This window comes from Elaeis guineensis, chromosome 2 (assembly GCF_000442705.2).
Source record: "Elaeis guineensis isolate ETL-2024a chromosome 2, EG11, whole genome shotgun sequence".
NCBI classification, from domain to species: Eukaryota; Viridiplantae; Streptophyta; class Magnoliopsida; order Arecales; family Arecaceae; genus Elaeis; species Elaeis guineensis.
In genome coordinates this window covers 88876117-88902487 of record NC_025994.2, presented here as the reverse complement: position 1 = coordinate 88902487, position 26371 = coordinate 88876117, and the positions used below count along the sequence as shown (strand labels likewise).

The 26371-nt window shown below is 35.0% G+C and overlaps 1 protein-coding gene across 3 annotated transcripts in view; it reads left to right on the top strand.

Annotated features, from left to right (window-relative positions):
* Nucleotides 1–26371, top strand: part of LOC105054520 (squalene synthase 1) — a 36006-nt gene that overhangs the window by 2421 nt on the left and 7214 nt on the right. For 2 of the 3 annotated variants that reach the window (XM_073252094.1, XM_073252093.1), the window contains exons 2-9: nucleotides 750–792; nucleotides 1840–1929; nucleotides 4493–4568; nucleotides 15627–15696; nucleotides 17212–17355; nucleotides 17461–17565; nucleotides 17890–18036; nucleotides 24729–24804. In XM_073252094.1, coding sequence (XP_073108195.1) covers nucleotides 750–792; nucleotides 1840–1929; nucleotides 4493–4568; nucleotides 15627–15696; nucleotides 17212–17355; nucleotides 17461–17565; nucleotides 17890–18036; nucleotides 24729–24804 — 751 coding nt within the window. Of the gene's footprint in view, nucleotides 1–749; nucleotides 828–1839; nucleotides 1930–4492; nucleotides 4569–15626; nucleotides 15697–17211; nucleotides 17356–17460; nucleotides 17566–17889; nucleotides 18037–24728; nucleotides 24805–26371 lie in introns of all 3 variants that reach the window. The other variant, XM_073252095.1, reaches the window with a different exon arrangement.

Genomic DNA, 26371 nt, shown 5'->3' with positions numbered 1-26371 from the left:
GAAATGTTAGATTCTCTTCAGGGTTATTAAATGAGTTGTTCGTGACAGCCTATATTTGGCTGGAAAGTAAGTTAGCTGTTTCAGGTCTGGCACAATGCATAATGAACCAAGTTGAGCTAGACCTGGCTTACTTGAGGTCAGCTTGTCCACAGACCCACCAGTGAAACAAGTTTAGCTACTTTTCAGGGGTCAACATGCTAATAGAATTTTTTTTTTTTGGCGGGGGGGGGGGTTGGTGGTGGTTTACATTTAAATACAGTAGCACTTCCTGGTAGTTTTTTAGTAGTTATGCCACCCCCCTCCACAAAAGAAAAAAAAATCTTTCTTTTTTATATTTACTTGCAAATAACTTTTTTTTTAGGGATTTACATTTAAATACAATAGCATTTACTGGTGGTTATTTAGTGGTTATGCCAGGAAAAAAAAACTTTCATTTTTATCTTTACTTGCTTCTTGTATCACTACCTTTTTCCCTATATGCAATTCTTTTTTGCTTTTCCATTAGACAAAAATGGGGAATGCTAAGACTTATCACTTTGTAAGTGAATTGATATAGACACTAGCTTCGACATCTATAAAATTGATGTTTCTTTTAGAGTAATGTTGTCACATTTTTCTTTTAAAGTGATGCCGTTACATTCTTTTATTATATTACTTTCAGTTTCTGCCATCATTCCCATGAGTTAGATATAGAAAGCATAAATAAATATGAGACTAACAACCCTGATTTGGCTCTTTTGTTTGTGTAGGTTTGCATTTTCTATCTGGTTCTCAGAGCCCTCGATACTGTTGGTCTGTTTCTGTCATCCCGACTCTCATGTTTTATGGTCAAGTCTATTTCTCAAACCAAGCATTAACCACAATTCATTTTCGGTCCTCACAGTTTTTTAGATCATTGCATCAGGTTACTTATATTGACATGTTTCTTTGGGATGTATTAATTTCTTCTTGCAACATCACAAGCTGAAGCACAAAACAAGTGCGCTAGTGAAAAAAAAAATGTACCTATATGTTGTAGTATTGTCACTTGGTTATTAACAACAAGATATAGTGTTTCAATAGATCTGTTATTTCGCAACTGATAAAGTGAACTAGGCCCGTGCTTTCTAAGTTTTCATTTAGATTGAGAACTTGAAGCCTTTCTTTGAAGGTAATATATTTTTTTCCTTCAAATTAGATAAAAATAAAGATAAAGTTACTGTAAAATCATTAAGGGGCTCAGTTTTCTGATTGGTTTTGCAAATCCAGAACTAGATATCTTAGCCCCCTAAGTAGCTATTTTAAGAATTTGGTTGATATTACTGTGAAAGCCCGGATTAGCATCACGAAACCCTGTAAAATTTGTTGAGTATAAGAACAAATGGCACACTATGAGCCCATAATTGGTCAATTCCCATAACTTAATATTGTACAATCAAATAGTATTATGAATGCTAAATAGGTACTTGGGAGCAGCTAGGGAAATAGTCCTATTGCTCTCAATGCAATTAAATTATCAACACCTGCTTCATGGCCAAATGTTGGAGATTTACTGGTCAACTTCATGGAAGGGTGGCCTCAAGATTGCCCTGATGTCTCAACTTCATTATCAACTTCTTGTTCAATATGATGTCAAGAAGCAGCTTAAAAGGCACCCTGATCTTAAAAATCAAAAAGGATCTTCAAGCTGATGTAAGCACAACAATAAGTACAGTCAAGAAAAAAGGGAGAAGCAAAAGAGATTCTTCAACCTGACAATCTCTTGCATAATCATTACATGTTTCGGATTGCTATATTTCTTGAGGAAATTATGAAGATTGAGCTTCTCCTCTAATCCTACTGTTCTTAAACAAATGGCAGAGGATGATACTAGCATACCTTCAGACATCAAAGTGCCAATTCTGGAGTCCTTTCATCGTCACATATATGACTGTGACTGGCATTTCTCATGTAAGGGATGCAGTCTTTTAAATGCATTTTATCTTATTTTTTTCGTGAACTTATTTTATATCTGTTTTACCAATTTTCAGCACATTGCCTGTAATCTTTCGTATTAGAAACCTTTTTCTTTTGTGTAGATCTCAGATTTGACTGCCTAAATCACTATGGAACAGATTGTCATGCATGATCATTTTTGGCACAATTGCATACACACATAAGCACCTATTCTTCATATCTCATCTTCCACACATAGTCCAATGAGACAACATACAAATTGTGTACTTTGACTGTTCTCTACCACTGACTAGTTAGAACATAGATTGATCCTACTATAGTAATTATTAACGGAATGTACCTGATAATACTGTGTGCAGAGTCATATCAGAATAGATGAATTCCTTATGCCTAAGTTTTTTATTAAGCAGTTGGTCCTCTGATATAGTTTTGCAAATGTTCTGGTGAAACATGAAAAACCATTAGTTTTGGGAAGTAAGATATCTGAATTAATATGCTGGGGCTGAAATTGTGGACAATAACATTATCTGTGAAATGAAATGTCTATCTCTAAAGATTGACATTAAACAAATGGGCACTTTACATTTAGACTTGATACAAATTTACTGTTATTCCAAATATACGAAAATTTTGGGTTAGAATAATTTGTAATTTTATCTTGTTCTTCATTCACTGTTATTCCAAATATACGAAAATTTTGGGTTAGAAAAATTTGTAATTTTATCTTGTTCTTCATTAATGGATCAGATGCCTAAAGTAAACATTGGTTTCTTCCTTGTAAAATAATCTTTGTAGTATAATTCTGGAAAGTAAACATAATCTTCTGCCTCATTGTTGCTTTAAACTGGTTGGTGTTGCTAATCAAGTTCTTATTAATTTGCCTTTTCTTTCTGTAGAATGATATCACTGAAGACTAAATATAGGAGTATATGTTGCATGTATTTTTTATGGATTTAATCAAACAACCAAACAGTGGGTTGGTTTGACTTTTGCTGGCTAAGAAAGAAAGCTTTGTTATGACCAAAAAGGTTCAAATAAGATCAATTTTCAGATAAAAACTAAAAGTAAAATTGGCAGATAATAAGCAACAATATATTATAACTACTGTAACAAAAAAAATGGGGAAAAAGAACAGAGAAATGAGATGTCGGTCTTAGATTTGGTGGCCAACATCACATAGATTGCAGACTCCAGGAGCGTTAAATGTGCTTTTTTTTTTTTTTTTTTTTTTAATGAAAAAGAAAATTCTTAAGTTTTTGGGGATTTTAGAGCTGGGATGGGTTTTCTGTTCTTTACGGTAGACCAGAACTAGTGCTGTTCCTCCACACATGAATAAATGATGTAAGCTGGAATTAGCAGTTACAAAGAGCAGCATGCACAGGTACCCTTGTGGACCAAAAAGACAAAATGATCTTGAAGCACATGTTGGAACTCATGAGGTGTTGCAAGAAACCAGTGCTAAGTATATGATTGTATCAACAGGATCATAGTGGACATAAGTAACAATATCTGTAAAATTTTGGTTGAACAAGTTACTCAAGCATCTGATGTGGTGTGGATGGCTGAGGCTTTGAAGATGAGCGACTAATTTGTTTTTGAGCTTATAAAAGTGGGATCAACAATCCAAAGCACTGGTGGTCGAAAATTAATGATCCAAAAATCTTATGTCCAATGTTTCATTAGTCGAAAATTCATCCTAAGCCAGAACATGGAAGGCCCAATCTGACGATGCAGAATCAACAATTGCAATACAAGTTCTATGAGCCATCTGATAACATCTCCAGACATGCATGATTGAACTTATTTGGAAGGTGATCAACTACCTTAAGAGTTAAGATTGATGATTGAGGGTTGTCCGGGCATCGATCTAGCAGGTTGATAACTACTCCTCGAGAAGGAACAGATTTGGAACTTTAACAAATCATGTTGACCCTATGGTGGAGGATGGACTTAAAAATCTTCCAGATAATTAGCTAGGACCTGAGCAACAGAAGCAAGTTGATGTAATCCATGGTTGGATAAGTCATTCATGTTAAAATTTAGCTTTAATTAATATATATTTGTATTTTATAACATTTGTAATTACATGGGGATAAGCCCCTTTTCTTGGCAGGTCAGATGTACCATGTGAACTCGTTTAATTACAATTATACTAGCTTAGGTTTTCTAATGGAATGATGGAGGTAACAGTTACATAGTTGCTTTGTCTGTTGGTAAGCATTGGTTAGGTGCTATGGTAAGTCCAGTTGAATCAATAGTTTGCATTAAATCTAGGTTCTGAATTGTTCAAGTCAAAATTGGCCTATATAGCCATCTCAAGACATGGAAGAATGTTGGATAAAAGTTTAGTTTGCTTTCCGGCTTTTTCCTTTGTTCTTGATGGTGGATCCTTGCTTAGATCTAGTCATTTTCTGGTTTAGGATTTGTCACTATGATCATGAATATTAGGTATTGAAGTCTTTGTTTTCTTAACTCTTAAATATATGGTCTTGATTTCTTGGAATGTGTATCATGAAGACTTGCTAATTGAATTCTTTTTTGTTCTTTTCTTTCCTAGGTGGAACAAAAGACTACAAAGTTCTGATGGATAAATTTCATTATGTTTCTACCGCTTTCTTAGAGCTTGGTCCAAGGTCTTTTCTTTTTCAGATACTTGTTTTATGCAACTATTGTCCTAAAGTCACAGACTATTTTATCATTGATACTAATCTTTTCTATTACATTACATGGATATATGTATATATGTTACTAGTTTTGGACTGAATCTGTTGTATGTACAATATAGACAGCTGGAAAATTTGGTTCTTCCACCGGTAGAGCAACAATATAACTGCATGTCTTTCATGATTGTAAGAATTAAGGCCTAATTGTTTAAGCACCAAAAGTAAGGTTGTTTATCCTTTTTAACTTTGTTTTAGCTGGGAATGCAAAGATGAAGTTATTAGGTCAAGGGTAGATAGAAAGAACACAATCTCCACAAGAGTAAGAATAGGGGAAGTCTCCTTATATAAAGCAGCAATTTTTCCACCCCACCCCCATACCCACATAGAAACTAAATGAAAGATAAGGAAATGAATCAAGTATGTTTCCTGTCCACTGAAATAAGTATCGTCACAAGTGAGCATTGCCATATGTAAGGAGTACAGGCTAATGGTGGTGCATCTATACCCTTTGCTGCTCCTTTGAAATGCATTAATTTCCTTCTGCCAAACACCTCATGCAGTGGCATAGGAACCTGTCCATGTACCATACAAATCTATACGATACACTGGAAAAGATATGCTATTTTAGTACAACTTCGGGAAAAAACCATTAGCTATCACTGCTGTGAAATTTAGGGTAGAAAGCAAGACAAATCTGTAATTTTTAGCTGTCCCTTCATCCTTCTTAGAAAGGGCAACAATGGATTCTGGAAACCTCAAACTCCTTCCGTCCATGTCGTTTTGAGTAAGATAAACCAATCAACAAAACCTTGCAATTATGGTGAAATAAATGTATTTCAATATTCTTGTATGCAAGTAAGATGTTCATCTGCTTTTGTATATGGAAGGATATCCAGTGATGAAGTTTACGGCAACTTATTTCTCATTATACCTGGAGGGTCCAACATGATCCTAATATTACCAGCCACATAATGTCACTAGACACTTCTTTCTCAATAAGGATTGTCCCTGTCCTGTGCCCATATAATCGGTTGGGCATAAGGTCAGTACGGTTTCAGGATGCTCGTGTACTGACAAAGGATATGCTCTTTCATCTTGGTACAGGCTCCTTTTTTTTTTTACCTATATTTTTCATTTGTTTGATGCTAGTTAATGTTCTTTAGGGTTTTTTATATTTTTGTTTAGGACTACATGAGGTTTCAAGCCCATGATTGGGTTTATTGTACTGGTGTTGATCCCAGCACAAATTGGGAATGGTTCTTTTTCTTAAGATTGTTTTTTGTATGGTGCTTTAGTTCCATCCAAGCTACTTCAGAAAAAAAACATTTCCCTATGTTTATTTTGGCATTATCGGGTCTTTTGAGCATGTCCCTGCTAGTCCTTGAACTTCCTGGTATCGGACTGTCCCAGTATCTGGCCCCTCATAGGTTGAATCTGGAGCACTTGGTATGGATCAGTACTGATTGGGACCTAAAACCTTGCTTTCACATGTTGCAATTAAGGCTATGGAGCTGCATATATTGAATTTCTTGATCAATTAAAGTATTACTTATTTATTATCTGCATGTAAGTATGTGTTAATCATAAGCATATGCATTTCTATATTAATCTCCAGTGCTTCTCTCTATCTGTCAGGTTGGGACCGGAAAATGGGTCATATACACTCCTCCTTATATATGTACCCCCTCATTTGATCCTCTCCCTTTCTCCAAAGAGTGAAACAAGAAGGGAATAAATCAACTAAACATTAGTCTATTGACATCCCACATAAACAAAATATAAATAAAATTTAAATCAAGATTTTGAAAATCAATACCGATGACCGTCTCGATCACCGATCGATTCGGTATGGTACCAATTTGGTATCATATTGACACACGGTACGGTGGCTTGCCAGCCAAACCAGCACGTCAATTTTTTTTTGCTTTTTCTTTTTTTTTGGGTGGGAGGTGTCCAATCAAATTTTTATGGATTATTAAATAATTTCTAGTCCAAATGATATTTAGTGATATTCATTAATGTTCGTATCACTTCGATACATTTTAATCGTGTGTGATACGAATCTAAGCATGACATTATGTTATTTATCATCCTAAATAATCAATACATGGACTAGATATCATTGGATTTAAAATACTTAAATCAATTAAAATATCTAAAAATACTCAATATGTACCGATCATCAGAATCTTATTGATCATCGATGTTCATAAATAGCAGGATCATCTACATAGTCATGAGAACATCAGTCCATGCCTCTAGCCATATAGCATTATAATCCTTTGTACTCATTCCATAAGGTAGGCGCATTGGATCATAACTCATCTTCGATCCCTCACTGAGGTCCTGACTCTGAGAGCTATCGTTGGGCTAATAGCTTGGTTGTGAAGGAGCCCATCCAAATATATCGGTAGCAAATTCCGATCCATAAGACGCTCCAGACTGCATAGGATATTAGCCACTAGAAAACGATGTCTTCGATGCACGATATCCATATTCGTAAGGATCATAGGTTGCTGTAGCTGCAGGTAAGAGGATCCAGAATACGAGGAAAATTTAATATATCTATGGATCCTACTCTATGTGCAAGACTATCTGTAGCTGTATTATATCCTGAATGACCTCACGGAGCTCGTCGTCTGTATGAAATCGTATCATCATGGGCTCTACCAGCTCGTACACGTAGTTCCTATCCTGTGTGGCGTGATAAATGAGACTCACCAGTGAACAGAAGATCACAACCGACTGTGTCTCCTGTCTTCAGTCCCTCCATGATCACCAGATCCATGAATAGTTGAAGAATCATCATCATTGCTTTGTCTGGTGTTTGAATCTGAGTGAACCAAATGCTTACTCTATTGGAGCTGCAACTGCCTTTTCTTTTCTTGTCTCTGTGCCTAGTAGGTCATGCCTTGCTCTGGCTACCTAGACTGTAGGGTGGATGCTGTGGCGTATCGGCTGGAGGCCTATGTGGAATGCTGCTATTTGTCCATTGAGAGGCATCTACCTTAGCCTCACTAGCAACAAAACTAGTAGGTCGTGGAGGCGATCCTGACTTATCAAGCTCTAGTTCCTGCCGCTGACTCATAACCTATCCGATCATTAGATCTTCATCTTCATCAACAAAATCACTCGTAGTCGGATCTGAGTACTTCAGCTTAACTTTCTCAGTGCATTTGAGACTCAGCCTCAAATTATAGTGTACATACACAAGATCATTGATGCGTTCCTATTTTAGACGGTTCCTCTGCTTGCTGTGGATAAGGGCAAAGGTCGATCAGTTGCGCTCACATCTACTCGATGAAACTGTCTAGGAGAGGATCTTGATGGCAAGATCTTTCAAAATTCGTGTGGATCCACCAAAATGCATCCACCATTCAGCTGCAATATCATTAAAATTTTGCAAAATCAAAAAGAAGATTGAATATGTCAATATGATAATAGATTTATTAATATATATCTGGATTTATTTTCGATTTGCTTTTGATCATACATTACTTCCAAATAATTCTGTACCCTCCCTAAATATTTTCGTCTGTAAAAAAATTATTTGTTATAAAATCTTAGTTGTTGAAGATATAGCTAAGTTAATAAACATCATTGAACTTAACCTGTTCAAGACACAAGCTGCGATGTCTGGATCAGGCTCTATTTTGTCTATTACATTTCGTAGGGCGAGCAAAAGATCTTCATCCATGCCAATATCAGGTATGAAGTACTGGAACTTCGGATTCAGATAATAAGTTGCACATAGATTTTCATGATTGATTAAGTTTATTTATACAAATTTTGAAAGTTTTTGATTTGCTGCTTACCTACTAAATGTAACTCCCTACCCATTTGATAGCTCCATCGATGGTTGATGATCCCGATGTACTCATTGCATGATGTGGATCTGCCCATTTGGGAGTATCGCTCACCATCTACGGCCCCAAGCACTTTATATAGAGGCTTGATAGCCGTCACTATCTTCTCAGCCCATTCTCAGAAGACTGTCTCGTCACTAAGCTCTCTACATTGCTTCCTTCAGTGCTTGTTCGGGCATATCTGCTTTGTTGCCACTAAGGACTGACAAACATCTGACGTAGATATACTTTCTTTTTAATCAACTATCAAGTGCTATATAATTAGTAGCAAATCGTATGACATCTGATCTCAATATATCACCCTCAGCAAACTGCCGCATCAATGATAGGACCCATGTATGGTTGTAGATGAATCTAGTGATGCTCTATGCTGACTCCACTATCTTCTACACTTACAAATCTTTTCAATATCCATTAACATTAGATCGATACAATGTGCAACACATGGAGTCCAGAAAATGTGGTCGCTGCTCCATCAATATCTCCCCTGCAGTCTTATAATGTGGTCTGTTATCTGTAAAAATCTGCACGATATTCCGCTCTCCTAACTGATCAATCACCTTCTCCATCAATTTGAGAATGTAGCTGGCATTGTGCACCTCAGTTGAAGCATCAACAGACTTGTGAAAAAAATGTTTTTCCATCATAATATGTCAAGTAGTTGATGATGCTTTGTCTAGTAGGACCAGTCCAACCGTCACACATCACGGTCAACCCATATACTGGCCACTTGCTCTAATATGCGGCAATTCATTTTTCAAAATCCTTATTCCGGTCAAGAAGCTCACCATGGATATCTCTTGGTGCAGGAGGATCTACATCTGGATCGGCATCCTGTATAGATGAAATAGCAGAGCGATAATATGGGTTGTCTGCTGCATTCGCTGAGATGTGACTGAAGTGAAATCAAGATCAATAGCTCGTCACATATCTTTCTTCTTATTTTTTTTTAACATAGTATCAATCCTCTGTTGCTTGAAATCTCTACTAGGAAATGCATATGGATCCAAGTCGTGGATAGTGGCTCCTATTAGAATCTCTTAGAGGATTTCCTTCCACTCTCAAATGCTTCCAACATGGATGCAAGACGGCTAGTGCCTCTATTGGCGGGCTCTTTAACTGAGGATGTCTAAACCGTGACTTAGACTCTACTACAGTGCTCCGTGAGCTTGATCCATCCTCATAAACTGACGGCCCAAATCGAGCTGTGCCTGGCTACCTCCTCTAGCTGCTATTGATCATCCAAGCTCGTCTGAATGGCAGTATCGATCTGTGCTTGCTCATCATCTGAAATAGATCCCTCTGATTTTTTGGAGTGATAAGAAGGTGGTTTTGCTGTCGACGATCCATTTCTGCCTTCTTCATCAAATTTCTTTCTTTCGCTGCTTTAAAATCAGCAAAATATTTTTCATTAACGACGACCTCTTGTGGACACTTATAACACATAGCTACATCCGGATAGCCGCCAGTCAAATGTTGCTTCAACCATATAACTCCTCATTTGATTTTTATGTTATACTATTTACATCTTCAATAATGCCAACCTGAGAGCATCTCCTCATTCTCCCAACCAATATCATGTTTTGGATCTTTTTTCTTTCTTGATGGATCTATTCTTAAAAATTGATAAGCATATCACTTCAATAATTACATAAAAAAAGATAGATTTCATTTATCTAATTTTTTTAATATATTTTTAAATTATTTATTTATTTTTTAAAATTTTTTAAAATAAAATATATTAAAAATTAAAAAATTATGAAAAAATAATTTGATCTTAGATCCATGTAGAATTTACCATGGATACTACAAATAATTTTCTTAGATGGTGGATATGCATGAAATATTTTTTTTTCAAATTTAGGCCAGGCCATTATGCGCAAGATGCGTTAAAATATTGATAAATGGGCACCAAATTTATGTTAAAAGTAACTTGCAAGTCTCTAAATAATAATATGATTTAAGATTATTTTTTGAAATTTATTTTTAAATTTTTATTCTAAAAATATATTTTTAATTTAAAAAATTATATACTTAACGAAAATTAATGATTTTAGTGTCATTGTATAGATCGTCCATAGGTCTATAACATATATAAAATCATGTTAAAAAAAGAAATTTTGACATGGTTTTCCTTTGTTTTTTCATTTCTCATGAATTTTTCAAAAAAAAAAAAGAAGAGAGGAAAGAGAGCATGGTTTTGAGAAACATACATTAAAAATCTTTAATCCACGTATTCCTTAAGTCTTTCTACGCCTTTCGGTGTTAGGGAGTAAGAAATGGAGAGAGAGAGAGATTGAGAAACAAAGAAGTCGAAAGACTTCTTCTCTGTCTCAAATTATATTGAAAGAAGGCCGATTTTGACTTCTTCTCTATCTCAAATTATATTGAAAGAAGACCGAATGGACGGTTCGGCTCGGTCAGTGTACCACCTGGTTCACAGCAAAACCATCCAGTTTAGGGCCGAATTGGGTGGTTCTTTTTTTTTTTTGGTGGGTGCCAAAAACCAGGGCCGACCAACCTGGTTCAGCGCCGATCCTGTTCGGGATACGCCCTGAACCGGGCGATTTGGTCCAGTTTTGAAAACCATGATTTAAATTGTATTATTGGTTAATAGGATCACATCCATCCCTTAAATATTCTGTAGTTGGGCTACACATGGGTTGGACATTTCTTGATCTAGTAACTGTTGTATGTTCTTATTTCCATTGTATTATTTGATGCAGTGCATCACTTGATATATTTCAATGTGGGGCCAGTGAAAATATTTTGTAGTTCTTCATAGGCTATGTTACCGATCACTCAGATTGGTTCTGCTAAATTACTTCACAAGACTTTCAGGCTATTTAAACTTCTTTCTGTATCCAAAATATATCAATCTATAACTAGCATAAGTCCAACTGTATGAGCAAAAGGAAGATTATCTAGGATATTTGAAGCTTCGCATTCCACAGTGAAAAAATGACTTGAGTTCAGAATCTAATGTTTCTATTCTTATTGCATATAACAAATTAGGATGTAAAAAACTATGCAAATAGTCAAGTCTTTCAAAATCAAGTAAACGAATTTGCATGCTTAAGTCTGTTCTATATTTTCAGTGTCACTAGTAATGTGCACTGTATTTTATCTGAATCATGGAGTTACATCTTACCATACCTTTGGTACTTCTGGAAAATTCTCATCATGATAATTGTTGCTATCAATAGAATCATATGAAATTATTTATAGCGTCACGAATATGGTATTATTTCATTGCTTTATTTGCACAAACCTGTGCAGATTTGTTCATAACTATATGTGTGGAATGTCCTAACTCCCTGGAATTTTCTGATACAGTGGTATTTTTGGGTATGAAACACTTGATTATATATATATTTTTTCTGTTGGTTGGTTTGATATGAGAGGGGTCTTACAGAAAACTAGGCTACTATGTTAAGTTGGTCCTACAAATTAAATTAAATAGATTTAAATTTATTTGATAACTTTAACATTTTAAAATAAATCACCTGACTGTCAATAGCCATAGAGACCAATGCAATGTTTATTATCATATTCTAATTATGCAATGTGTTTCAAAATAAAATATGTTCCCTTTTTGATCTCTTGTCAGTTTTTAGAATCTCTCTTTCATTAAAACAAATAATTTCCAGTATGTGTTATATGTATAACCAATGTTTTAAATCCCGTAGGATGTAAGTGTCCCGGTTTTTCTATGGAATGGGATGCCCCACTGTCCCGTCCCATCCCGACAGTAGTCTCTGTCATATATTCTGGTAAATATCCTCCATCTCTCTCTTTGACTTCTTTTTCCTTCTTTCTTTCTTTCTTTCTTTCTTCTTTTTTTTCCTTTCTTTTTTTCTTTTCTTTCTTTTTTCTACCTTCCTTTCTTTTGTTTCCTTTTTCTTTTAATTTTTCCCCCCTTCGTTTTTATTTTTCATTTTTCTTCTTCTTTCCCTTCACTTTTTCCTTTTTTTCGTCTTTCCTTCATTTCCTCTTTCTTCTTCTCCCCCCACATGGGCGGATTTCAGAGTCCCAAACCCATCTTAGTCCCGTTTTCTCATAGAAATGGGCCGGGACCCTCTTGTCCCACTAGGATGTAAAACCTTGTGTATGACAGTAATGTAATATTTGCCTGGACATTGGCCATTTTGCTGTCTAAGTTTAGAAAATTCTAGATGGATAGATTCTTTGTCAAGCATATGTCATATTTGTTTGGTCCATTTCTAAACTTGTTTGAGGCTTATTTGGCCTTTCTTTGCAATTGTGAAATGACAATTGTAACTGGATTTAGGGGTTTGGGTTGAAACAATGGTAGGACTGGACTTTTAAGGATAATGTTTCAGCATTGGGGAGATCCGTTTGAAATCATCATTAAAGTTGTCATATTAGGTTCTTTTACTTGAAGAATGTTTTGCTTGAAAGCTCTATTGGTGGATTTTTTTGTCTTCTCCATGTTAGGAACCAACCATAAAACTCTAAACTGCAACCTCAATCATATGTTCAACTAAGATATAAACTTTGTGGATCTTGGTGTCAAAATATATTACCATTGCAAAAATCCTCTTTCTATGCCAACCTCATTGATGAAAAATCAAGCAATATAGTGGAATAGCATGTTTTAAAGGAAGTTATAGTCTTGTGAAATGTCTGAATTAATATGATTGTGAAAAAGGCTTTCTTAAAATGCCATTGCTTTGGCACTAGTTTGGTCTTTGATAAGCCTAATAACATGTAGTCTCTAATTCAAATCTGGAGAGCAATATGAATGTGTCGGTCCAGCTCAAGGTTCAGCAAATCATGCGGAACCAGCTCGTCCAGGGCGTATTGAACTAGACCGGTCGACTACCGGCATGGTTTGTGGCTTTGATTCGAGGAGGGAGAGGGAGAAGGAGAAGGAAAATAGAGAGAGGAAGGATTGAGGGAGAGGGAGGAAGAGAGCCAGGGAGAGAGGCTGAGAGGAGAGCTCTCCAGGCTCGGAAGCCCTAATTAAATAGGAATCCTTTTTAAGTGAAGTTGACAAATCATTCAGCAACTTCAGTTTGAGTTGGGCAAGCAAATAAAATTGGTAAATGGTTTGCCAACTTATTAGATGATGAAGTTGCAAATTGCCAGAAGTTGGCAAACCATTTGCCAACTTCAATTCAAAATTGTCAAAAAAGGCACATTCTAAAAAGGCACGGTATAGACCTGTATCATTTCATACTGCCCATCGACCAGTATGGGTCTGGATACCAAGTCAGCAAATCTTGGTTCTATTCCTTCCTTTTAGGAGGTGGAGAGCTGCTTGTACATCTTTAATGCAATCCCATGATTTTGTATTCAATATTACCATTTTCAGGCTTTCTTTCCTTTGTATACTATGTTAATCTCATCTCTAACTAATTTCTCATGTTATTAAATGAAAAAAGTGTCAGTTGAAAACATCATAAGTGCCTTGGCAATTTGTCGGTATAATAAGTTGCATTTTAGAGTGTGGGTTGAGAGAAGGGGAGGCCTTTGATTACCCAACCATGGGACCAATGCTATGTTTGGTTCACTGGAATGAGCATTGGAATGGAATGACTATTCCAACTCTGAGCATTGGAATGGAATGACCATTCCAACTCTAACCTCATTCTGTTATTTGCTATGACAACAGAGGATGGAATTACAATTCCTTCATTTGAATGAATAGTGATTCCGCTTGGACGCGGAGGGATGGTCATTTCCAAGAAAATGGGGATGAATGATATTTTTAGTAATGAACTAATTACAAATTTTTATGTATGAAATAGTGACAAATGATATATTTTATATCAATCAATTAATGATGATTATGTTATATAATAGAAAATAATATAATAAATACATATTTGAAAATGTTATTTAATTAGAAAACAGTGAAATATCAAGGAGCATGCATTGCAATTGTGTATTAAGTATTAACTATTACTTAAAGGTTTTTACTATATATTATGTACTAGCAAATGGGTATTGTGCAATGCTTGCTAAAGAAAAAATAAACATAGAAATATAAATTGTTAATTTTTGTTTAATAGGAAAATAGAAATAACTTAAGAGAAATATTAAAATATGGCTAAAATAAATAACAATAATATTACAATAAAATTTCCAATAAAAATTATAAAATATGAATAAAATAAATTTGAAAATATAAAATATAACTGATAACTAAATTGAAAATAAAATTTTTATTCAAAATATAAAACATAAACTAAAAAAAAATTGATCAATAAAATATAAAAGAGGAACAATATATTAATATTAATGATATCATGTTAGGGAAAAGTTAAAAAAATTAAATTGTTATATATGAATAGAAAATATAAAAATATAAATAATTAATATTAAAACTAAAAATAAGATATTTGATTTAGGATTCAAAATATAAATAAAAAAGAAACTTAATAAGAATATAGGAAATAGAAAATGGTGTTAATGCTTATATAATTAATATAAAATTGAATACATTCTAATCTGTAACAAGTCAAATTAAATATTTGAATTTCACTGTTGTTTTTTTCCATGCTTTCCTTTGTTTCAGATCTAAACAAGGGAGTGGGAATTGTGGTTCTGATTCATTGCATTCCATCCCCAGTCCACTTTGATTTGCATTCTGTTTCTCTTTGTTTAGTGCAAGGGTTCAAGTGCCAGTTTTTACCATTTTGTACCAGGTGTAGTGTACCACAGAGGAGGGATTACTTGTTATTTCCCTCAGCACTATATCGTGCAGACACATGGTAGTTGGTCTCACCTTTATCGTACCAATGCCAACTATCATACATAGTATATTGTACTATCAATCTCCAGCTAGTATGGGTACCAATACTGGTACCTCAACCCTTCCATGGTACAGTCTTGATGGATTCCTTCTGACAGACTAGGAATCTGTCCAAATCAGTTGTAGACATTTTTTTAGACATTTTTTTAGCAAATTGAATTTGTTAGCTGAGTTCAGTATTGTCCTTTCACATAACAGCTGACCTCAGGATTTTGACAAAGAATTTTAGGCTTTAGCTTCCATTAGAATTCAATTTCCAGGCAATATTCTAGATAGTCAACCTTAGCATTCAATATTTTTTTCAACACTTGCTGCCTCTTTAAATTCAATGTGCTTCATTTTGGATTCATTAAAATTAGTGCTGCTTTTGTGGCATTTCAGTTATCAAGTGGCAATTGAAGATATCACCAAGAGGATGGGTGCAGGAATGGCAAAATTTATATGCAAAGAGGTCTGTAATTTCAACACTACTATATCACCAAATTTGCATGATCTCACATGGTATACACAATTAAGAAGCACACCTGCATTAGATTTATATTTGTCTGCTCTTTAGTGACCATTTGGCTATACAAATCATTGTTAGACAGTTTCTTGGCTATTGCCCTGACAATGGAATGCAACTTTAACACGATTATATTTCTGAATGTGTTTTTGTGGTTATCAATAGAAAAAAAGTTTTTGTCATCATGCTGAATGCAGTGTTGCCAAATCATAGAGCCCAGACTATTTTGAAGATGTGTTAAATAATTCTGCTTGAACACCTGTTGCAAATAAATTTTTCTTGGGCATATTGTAATCTAGTGGCTACTAGTCAAATAAAAGAAGAGTTCATACTTCTGAACCTCCTCGTCATGCATCTTCACTAAACTTTTAATTGATTATATAGTATGACAGTTTTAACTTGGGGCTTTAGGCATTCATGGTCACTTATTATGTATATCTGTCCTTTTAGGGCATTTTGGAGAAGAAATTGCTAGATCCCATGATATCTGGCAGGATGTGCCAGAGGGAGCGAAGGAAATGAGAGATTAAAGGGGGGGAGGGAGACCTCCATGGGATTGCAGACTGGGGGAAGCTAAGGACCTTAGACATCTTTCTTTTCATCCCCCTGGTATCAGGGCTTGCCAATCGACCTGCACTCTCTCACTCCCTTCCTGCATTCTCCCATCTCTTTGGCTTGTGCTACTGGATCCTGTTGGATCCAGCAGGTTCTTCCCAAACAGATCCTTAGTGACAGGCCAATGGCTTCTTAAAATGTTTCATTTACTTAACCTATTAAATGTCTGGTTACAACTGAGTGATGGTTTACAAATTTTATCTCCTCATGGACATGGAGATCTCATTTTACCTTATTAATGCTAGCCTGCAAAAAGAAGTAAATTTTAGTTAGTGTTTTCTCAGAAATAAAATGATTGTAAGTTTTTGTAGTCTTTTTTTTTTTTGTGGCATACAATTGGATTCTTATAATCCTTCCTCAAGATGTCAATTCATATTTTCAATATCCATGTCGTGTTTGTAAGTTTTTGTAGTCTCTTTTCTTGTGGCATAAAATTAGCTTCTTGTATACCTTCCTCAAGGTGTCAATTCATATTTTCAATATCCATGTTGTCTTCCAAAGGGCAAAAGTTTTGCAAATGATGTATAGTTCACTTAATTTACTGGCCAAGAGACAATATTTTACTTTAACTTCTGTTTCAAATTTGTCTTGATGCTTTTGTTTTGTTTATAACTGATTCCTTTTTTTAGATTAATATTAATATCAATTACTGAAAACTTATTTTTGCAAAATAAGATTAGGATTTTAACACTTTGTTTATGATATATAAGTATATCTGCAATTCTGAGGGTATCAACTACTGCAGACAGTAATGCCAATGGGGGATGGACCATTGGGTATCAATGAAACTAAATATTTATACTATTACAATAAGGTTTAAAACAATTTTCTTTTCCTTGTATGCAGGTAGAAACAGTCGATGACTACGATGAATATTGTCACTATGTAGCAGGATTAGTTGGGTTAGGCCTGTCAAAGCTCTTTCATGCATCTGGGTTGGAAGAACTAGCTCCAGACTCCCTTTCCAATTCAATGGGTTTATTTCTTCAGGTATTTTAAGTTAATTGGTGATTTTTTATTTCCTTCATTGGTGCTATTTATGTGCCGATTGTTCACTAATTAATAGGTCCACATTTTCCTTATTTTAATACACAGAAAACAAATATAATTCGGGATTATTTGGAAGATATAAATGAGATACCAAAGTCACGCATGTTCTGGCCCTGGGAAATATGGAGTAAATATGCCAGTAAACTCGAGGTGCATCCATTGTACTTTTATGTTGTTTTTTTAAATTTATTTTTCATCATTTGACCTTTTCTTTTTGTTATTAATTTCTAAAACCATTACTTTGATGGTTAACATGTCTATATGTTGTACTCTTCCTGTTTGTATCCACTTAGTGGGAAAGATTCCTTTATTTTTTTTTTTCCTTTCTGTTTGTATCCCACTGTCTTTATCATCAAAATCGAAATAAATGCAGGTGGCTCTTCTATTTTTTTTTCCCTTTGCACAATTCAGTTTTTTGTTGGTTTTTATACTTTAGCAGCTAATTCCTTGTTTCTGTTGATGCAATGTTTTCAGGATTTGAAATATGAGGAAAATTCCACAAAAGCTGTTCAATGTTTAAATGACATGGTAACCAATGCTTTAATGCATGCTGAAGATTGCCTTCACTACATGTCTGCTTTGAAGGATCTTGCCATCTTTCGATTTTGTGCTATTCCTCAGGTACATTAGAAATGTTTGCTTTAATTTGAAGTAAGAATAGTTGGGTGAATATCATGGCCAGCAGTAATGTTTATTGGTGTTGGAAAAGAAGATATGCTATATTGTACGTGTTCACATTATTATTTCTCTTATTTTTACCTTTTCTTTAATGGCTGTGCGCTCTCTGTCTCTCGATCTTTTTCTGTCTGTCTGAAGAGGAGGAGATTTATGGAAATAAAGGCGGTAATTGAAGAAAGTCAAGAAACCCCAACCCAAGGAAATATCCAAGGTATCTTTATGGTATCAACAGTGACAAGCAAAAATATGAACTTTAAGAAAGTCAATTTTTGTTGCAACTTACAGCCTAATTGGCTTCTTTCAGTCCTGAGTATAAAATCTCCTATCCCCTCCTCTTTGCAAATTCTCTAAATGTTGGCCATTTCAAGTGTCAATACCATTGCTTCGAAACCATCAGTTTATTCGGTTTATAACCCTCTATTTGGTATGAAGGATGGGTGATGGAGGAAGGAAGGATGAGGGAAAGGATGGATGGAAGAAGGTGGAGGAGGAAGGATGGACGAGGGAGAGGATGGATGGTGAAGGAAGGATGGATGAGGGAGAGGATGGATGGAAGAAGGTGGAGGGGGAAGGATGGATGAGGGAGAGGATTGATGGATCTTCCATCCATCCTTTCATATGTTTGGTGAAACATAGACGGATGGATAGAAATGATTCTCTTTATTTGGTATAGGAGGAATGAAAGGGAGGATGATATTTATATAACATTTTTACTAGGAAGGATGAATGACGGAGAGGATGGATGGAAAGTGGAGGAAGGATAGATGAGGAAGAGAATGGATAGAAGATCCATCCATCCTTCTATATGTTTGGTGAAATATAGACGGATGGATAAAAATGATTTTCTCTGTTTGGCATTGGATAAATGAGAGGATGGATGAATTTTTCATCTATCCCTTAATATGTTTGGTGAAGTATAGATGGATGGATAGAAATGATTCTCTCCTCGGTTTAGTATAGGAGGAATGAAAGCGAGGATGGATAATATTTATATAACATTTTTATTAGATATCCTTTTATAAAAATATTGCTATTATCAATTTATAATACTTATTTATACTAAAGAAGTAAATTATATATAAAATTATAATCGTTATAATCTATAATTATATAAAAAATTATATAAATATTTAATTTAATAAATAATTTAATAAATTAATTATTAATGAATTAATTATATATATTAATTATATAAATAACTAATTAATTTAAAATTTAATTAAAATAGTTACTTAATATTATACAAATAGTCAATTAAAAATAGTAATAAAAATAGAGAAATAGAAGATAATTCTAATAATTTAATTATAATTGTCGAATTTATGTACCAAAATTAAAATAATTAGTAATAAAATTTAATAGTATATGATTAATAGTATATATATATATATATAAATAATATAAATGAAAAAGTAAAAAAATATTATAGTTTTATCAAAAAAATTAATGAGGGGTAAATTTGTCAGTGCAAAAATTCATCTATCAATACCCCATCCATCCATCCTTGCATCCTTCCAAATTTGGAGGGTGCAAATTGGTGGGCCAGGATGGATAAACGGCCTCTCCTTTTTCATTCATCTTTCTTGTAACTTTTTGAATTAAACGGTGGATGGAGGCCATCCATCTTTCCAACCTTATCCATCCAACCTCTTATGGCCCCAACCAAACACATGGTAAGAGTATCTAGAAACATGTTTTGAGGGGGGGGGGAGGTGTGAATGAGTCTTCACATATAATAACCCTTTCTCCTTTTTATGTTCCAGAAATCTACTTGGATGAGATGTGGACTTTCAAGTGTCTAAGACTTCAAAACAGCCCCCTCTACAATTAATATCTCCTTGATGGTTAAACAGCTGATATGTCCTATAAGAATTCTCATCAACATTGGTATTTGATACTCCTATTCAGTTTATCTCTTTCTTCTAATCAAATAATCTCTTGTCTGCAAGCTGCAGATACTCATGTTCGACATTCAACACGATTTCACAAACTTTAAGCATCATTCAGTAACTTCTAAGTTAAAAAAGTATAATCTGCAGAACTAGGATTGAAACTTAATGGATGATTGGAAGTAGCAAAAAGATCACTGTTGGTAGAGAACAAAATCCTACCTTAATCCTTGACTGCAAGAAAAGAAAAGATTTTCGCTATTTTGTGCTCAAATGGATCATTCCTTGTGTTGTAGGAGGATGATGAGATAGTCTTGTAAAAACAATATAGTTTGAGATATTCCAGAGTAGTTATGAACTCGGCAATGCCCTAGTTGTAACTCTTGTCTCCTTGGGTATTGCACCACTGCTATCCCCTCCCCAACATTTCTCTCTCTAACTCTCTCTGAGAAAAAAAAGAAAAGTCAGAAAATATTCCATAGCAGTTATAACTTATTTACTTTTTTAAGGAAAAAATAGTTCCATTTTTTAATATCAGAAAACAAGGTTAATAAATCATTTGCTATTTTTCCTCTCAGTTTAATTTCTAGTGTAGCAAAAAAAAAAAAAAAAAAAGTTCTTGATGTCTTTATATTAACATCTTCCATATCAGTATAAATAGGTACTTTTGAACAAAGGAGGGAAAATTATGTACAGAAACTAACATGCTGACCAAGAAAATAATCTTTAAAGTTCTTTGCCACAGTAAAACTAAACTCTAGCCACTTAGGTAAACAACATGAATTATTTGTATCTCAATTCATTTCTTGATTCTTAGTGATGCATGTTTGAAAATGTAAGTTTTTCTTTTCTTTTCTTTTCTCCTTGTGGCTAATTGTAAGACCTGAATTATAAAATGTAAGATTTTAATAATTCCTCTCAAAATGATGAATACAAGTTTGAAATTCTGAACTTACAACAATTCAGACTCAAAATCCTGAACTTTTCTGTAAATTTGTAATAGCAAATGAGTCAAAACTACAAAAAGGTTTTAAAATCTACTCAAGCTTGCAAGCTTTCATTGGTGATGGGAAATCCATCCTTGAGGATGGTTATCCAAGATCATCCCAACATGGTGATCGTGAGATAAAATTTTGGGACAATCTTGACCCTTGATACAGTAGTTGGGTATTGGCCAAATTCCCGCATCTTGGACATGAGAGGCTTCAGGAAAGTGTCATCCAAGAAAGAACTATCTAGCAAAGAGCATCCGTGAGGAAGCACTGTCTATGAGGGATTTGGATTCCTATCTTATTTCCTTCTTCATCCCATTTTTGGCTGCAATGATTTCTTGATTTTGTGAGATTGATTCTTTTATTTCTTGATATTTTGATCTTTTGATTTTTTATATTTGATTGAGTTCATTTAGTTTCCCTAAATGTTTATATCTATTGAGAAAATCATGTTTTTTGTCCTATCTGTATATTTGAGATGCATAGATTTTTTTTATTAATATAGGATTTGAGATGCATAGATATTTTTCTATAGATCTGTCCTACAGATCTATCTATTTTCTAAGTTCTTTGATCCGAATTCTGAGCACAAATTTCTTGGGAGCTGTGTCTATGCATTGGATGTGGGTGTGGAGCATAATATGATAGAGAATAGCTTCATGGAAAAGGAAGAGCAATGGTGCCTTACTTCAATCTATGCACATGTCATGTTTCCTTTCCTTTGGATAGCAGGCCAATACATCTCTGCCACCTCATGTACCTAATCACTTGTATATAAGCTTCATTTAATAGTAAGAAAGGTGGCATCTTGCCTCCTTTATCATCATATATATTTATGTGTGTGGTGTGTGCATGTGTATTTATATATTTGTATATATATACACATGTATGTATATGTGTGTATATATATAGATATGTATATATATGTGTGTGTGCGTGTGTATACATATATGTATACATGTGTATGTGTGTGTGTGTGTATACATATATGTGCATGTGCGTGTGTATATATGGATATGTATATATGTGCGTGCGTGTGTGTGTGTGTGTATACATATGTGTATATATGTGCGTGTGTATGATATACCTGTTGTTACCATCAAGGTTTTAAATTATGTGGGACAAAGGTGTCTCGGTTTCTCCATGGTACGAGATGCTCCGCTGTCTCGTCTCATCCCAACAATAGTCCCAGTCATGCATCTCGATGAATATCCTCTATCTTTCTTCGCTTCTTCTTTCCTTTCTTTCTTTTCTTTTTTAAGTTTTTTCTTTCTTCTTTTCTTTCTTTTCGTCCACCTTCTTTTCTTTCCTTTTCTTTCTTTCTTTTGTTCTCCCTTTCCTTCTTTTTTTCACTTTTCTTCTTCTTTCCTTTCATTTTTTTTTTCTTTATCTTTCCTTCCTTTCCTCCTCTTTCTTCTTCTCTTCCTGCATGGGGTTTCAAAGTCTCGAGCCCATCTCGGTCCTGTTTTCTTATAAGAATGGGTCAGACGGTCGAGGCACCCTCCATGCAGCTGAGACCTAAAACCTTGGTTACCATATAATTTATTAAAAACCATGGGTTTGCATTAAGAATGAAGACCCATGCTCCTAAATGGTGAGCCCTCTTGCGGGTAGAACAATCGGCGAAAAATAGAAAATTGTAGCAGAGATTTTAAAGTTGGTTGCCGTGGTAGCTCTAAATTTATATGCAGAAAAAAATAATAGAATGATAAGGATATGTTGCAAATGGTTGATGCTGCATGGATTTAACTATGATATCATATGTCCAAACTTGACGTCAAGGAGAGTATTTTTGATCTAGCCATTCCCACCCCATGTGGGGGGTTGAGCTTAGTTTTCCTTTTTGTCTATGGTGTCATGCCAAAACACTTGATATTGGTGTCAAGGGAGATGTTGTCATTTGCGCTTTATTATATCTTAGATGCATCATATCTAGAATCAGAACATAGTCTAATTTTCTAGAGGTAGTGGCCACTAAGAGTAGAGTTTGTACAAAGTAATAGGGTAGCTATAAGAATTAGTATATTTGCTTATATTCTTAATTCATGAGACTTGATAATACAAAAAAAATATCTCTTGGTATTATTAAGGGTATTTTTGGTATTATATGGCTAGTGATTTTGGGTTCCCATGGCATGCCAAACAGGTTACTCCTGAATATCAGAGATCTTTAATCACTAGATCATGACATACCAAATATAGTGATCTTAGATCACTTGGGATCAAATTACCCCAAGATGAGGATCGCTGGTGATTTCGTGTAGGTCACCAAACACCCCCTATAGGCTTTATACCATCGCCTGTGCATGTACTTGCATGTTGGCATTTTTATTTAAGCATTATAGGAACCTATACATAATGTTCAAACAAGAAAGATATGTAATATGCGCGATCATTCAATGTTGAGTAGTATGCATTTTGATATTTGATCGGTCTCAGTAGTATTATGACATATTCTTTATAAGTTAATAAAATCAAAATTTTGTGCATGGCTGATCAAGGATCACCGACTCAGAATTGGACCACATGCTGGTCGGCCGGTGGTATAAGTTGGTACGTCCCTGTATTAGATTATATCGGGCCCAAATTGACACGGAGATGAGGGATGAATCGGGAGGAAAAGAGAGAGAAAGAGAAGGGGGAGGGAGACAGAGGGAGGCCGACGGAGACGCTAGTGGTGGCCATTGGAGGGCCGTCGAGGCCTCCCGGACTTCGCGGTCCTTTACGAGAGAAAAAGAGAACAGAGAGAGGGGAAGGGGAGAAAGATAAGGAAGGGGAAGATGATGGGGAGGCCGTCAGAGGGCCGTCGGGTGGCCATTGTGGCCGCTGATGGCCCAAAATAGTCCTACGGCTGCCGTGGATTCGAAACAGGGGTGAAGTCCCTGTTTTATTGTATTTCTTAAAAAAATACGATACACAGTGAAGCCGGCAATGGGATTGCCGGCTTCACTGGTTGTTTTGAGCTGTTCGGCAACCACAATGGCCACTTGGCGGCCTCCCTCTTATTAATGTTCTCTTCCTTCCCCTCTCTCTCTATCTCTCTCTTCTTGCATCTCATGGAGGACCGCAGAGCCTCAAAGGCCTCGGAGGGCTACTGTTGGCTTTTTTCTTTCCTTCTCTCTCACTTTGTTTTCGCTGGTGTTTCAAATCGAACGTCTAAACCACACCGGTTAGCTGTCGATACGGTTCGGCATGCTCCAAACCACTCAGTTCAGGGTAGTAGAGTGAACCATGTGGTTGATGGTTATCATGGTCATAAAAGTAACCTTCATCAAGTGTAAAAGAAAGTGGTGTATTTGCTCTTATTAGGTTTTAACAAACAATACAGGGAAATTTTGGCACATTACCTTGTATTAGCTGATATAAGTAACAATGCATCTTATTTGACCGGAGTCTGATGGCCATATCATTTTCATCCGATCTGATATCTATTTTGTTTGCTGTTCAACTTTGGCAAGAAGTGCAGGCTCATCCTGACATTGTCTAAGACAAGTGTTACAATAATTGTTATTTAAAATGCAGCATCTGTTATTTGATGCCTAGCTTATTTTTTGCTAATTTTCTTTTGTCCTGTGTACATAATTAATAAAATGTTCTATGAACTTTTATTGCCGTTCTCAATCTTCCATTTTTCGTTGCTGTTCTTTATTCTGCTTTTTATATCTCATATTTCCGTCCTAGTAACTTTGTCTAGTTTGAATGTTTATATCAATTCCAAAAACACATGTTAGTTGACAATTGTCAGTTGCATCAGATCATGGCAATTGGAACCCTTGCTCTATGCTATAATAATGTGGAGGTTTTTAGAGGAGTTGTGAAGATGCGACGTGGTAAGAAAATTGTTCCAAATTTTTTTTTAACCATAATCATGATTGCTTCATGTTTATTCAATTTACAATTGATCATAATATCCTTTTTCATTTTCATGTTGGTTTTCTTCTCTTTTTCTTTTTTGGTAACTTTTGTTTCTCCACTCATTTCAGTTTAACACCAGTTCTTGTTCTCTTTCTATAATATATATTGTTCAAATAGAAGATATGGACTATGGGCATGCCAATTGCAGGGATGTTTTGTTTCCTCATAACTCCTTTAAACGGGATTTGCTTTCCCTCTTCACCATGTCTTTGCCTTACCTTTTATGTTTCAAAATCTATGTCACAAACTCAGTGTCATTGATTTCATTGGGAATCTTTTACAAACTATGGTAAACTTATCATATGTTAATATGAATTCTTGTCCATCTCAAGTTTAATTAGATACAAGTGTTCTTGTGATAGATATGTGGCAGGTATGTGATATTAATTAACATGACATCATTGTAAGGCTTGATTATTTTTTCCCACAAATTAGCATCTTATATATATACACACACACACCTCAAGTAAATCTATCATGCCCACACAATTCCACTATTGCTTAAACTTGTGTCCAAGATTTTAACACCAATTTACCAAGGGTTGACATCAAGGAGTTACTGTAAAAAGCTTTGGAGCTTGATGAATCATAAATTGATCCATAGTCAACCTTATACAAGTAATAATGTTTACCAGTTGATAGGAATGTCAATAGACTGTCATGCAAGACTGCCATTATATTGTTTGGGGCTATGTCATTGGCTTAGGTCTGTTCAAAATTTTGATTATGCTCAACTCAGAGCTGGCCTATTGGCATCCCTAACAGTTGAGCCTCTATTGTTCACGTCTAAACTTGGTATGGTGTATTTTTACCATTACTTGCTGAGTTTTAGCATGCAGTGGCACAAAAGGATATGGGACATTGCTTGTGAATGGGAAGAAGTTATGCTAATATATGATAGGAAACTTATTTAAAGTTTATCCTTTGAAACATCTTTAATTGCTTTGAACTGACAAATGGAACAGCTTGTGAATATTTATACATTAGCCTGTTCAAACATATCTAGGGTCTTGAATGTAATTTAGCAAGCAAGTTATAGCTGGTTAGCATAGCCTGAGTAACTAAGATACAATATATAGATAAATCTTACCCACACCTCAACATCAATGGATCCAAGTTTTTCTTTTTTTTTTTTCTCTCTATTTGTTTTGTCTAATTACTTCAAAATATATGCAAGTTTGATATGGATATCGACTTTTGCATTATTAGCTGAAATTTTATCATGCAAAGCCAATCAACCAGTGATCGGCAAACTAAGGTAACTCTTGATCTCGAGAATCTGTCTTGTTCATGATGTTTTACAAGATATTCCTTGCAGCTGTGGAGGATGAAACTAGGCATAGGGTATGCTCAGAAGTCTAGTGGATAAAAGTGTTCTCTGTGCTTGACTTGAAACCATATTTGTATTAGTGACTGATTTGTTTGGAGTAGTTCAGGTTTGTGACAAACCCCAATATGTGAAAGAAGGCATTAGCAGTCACC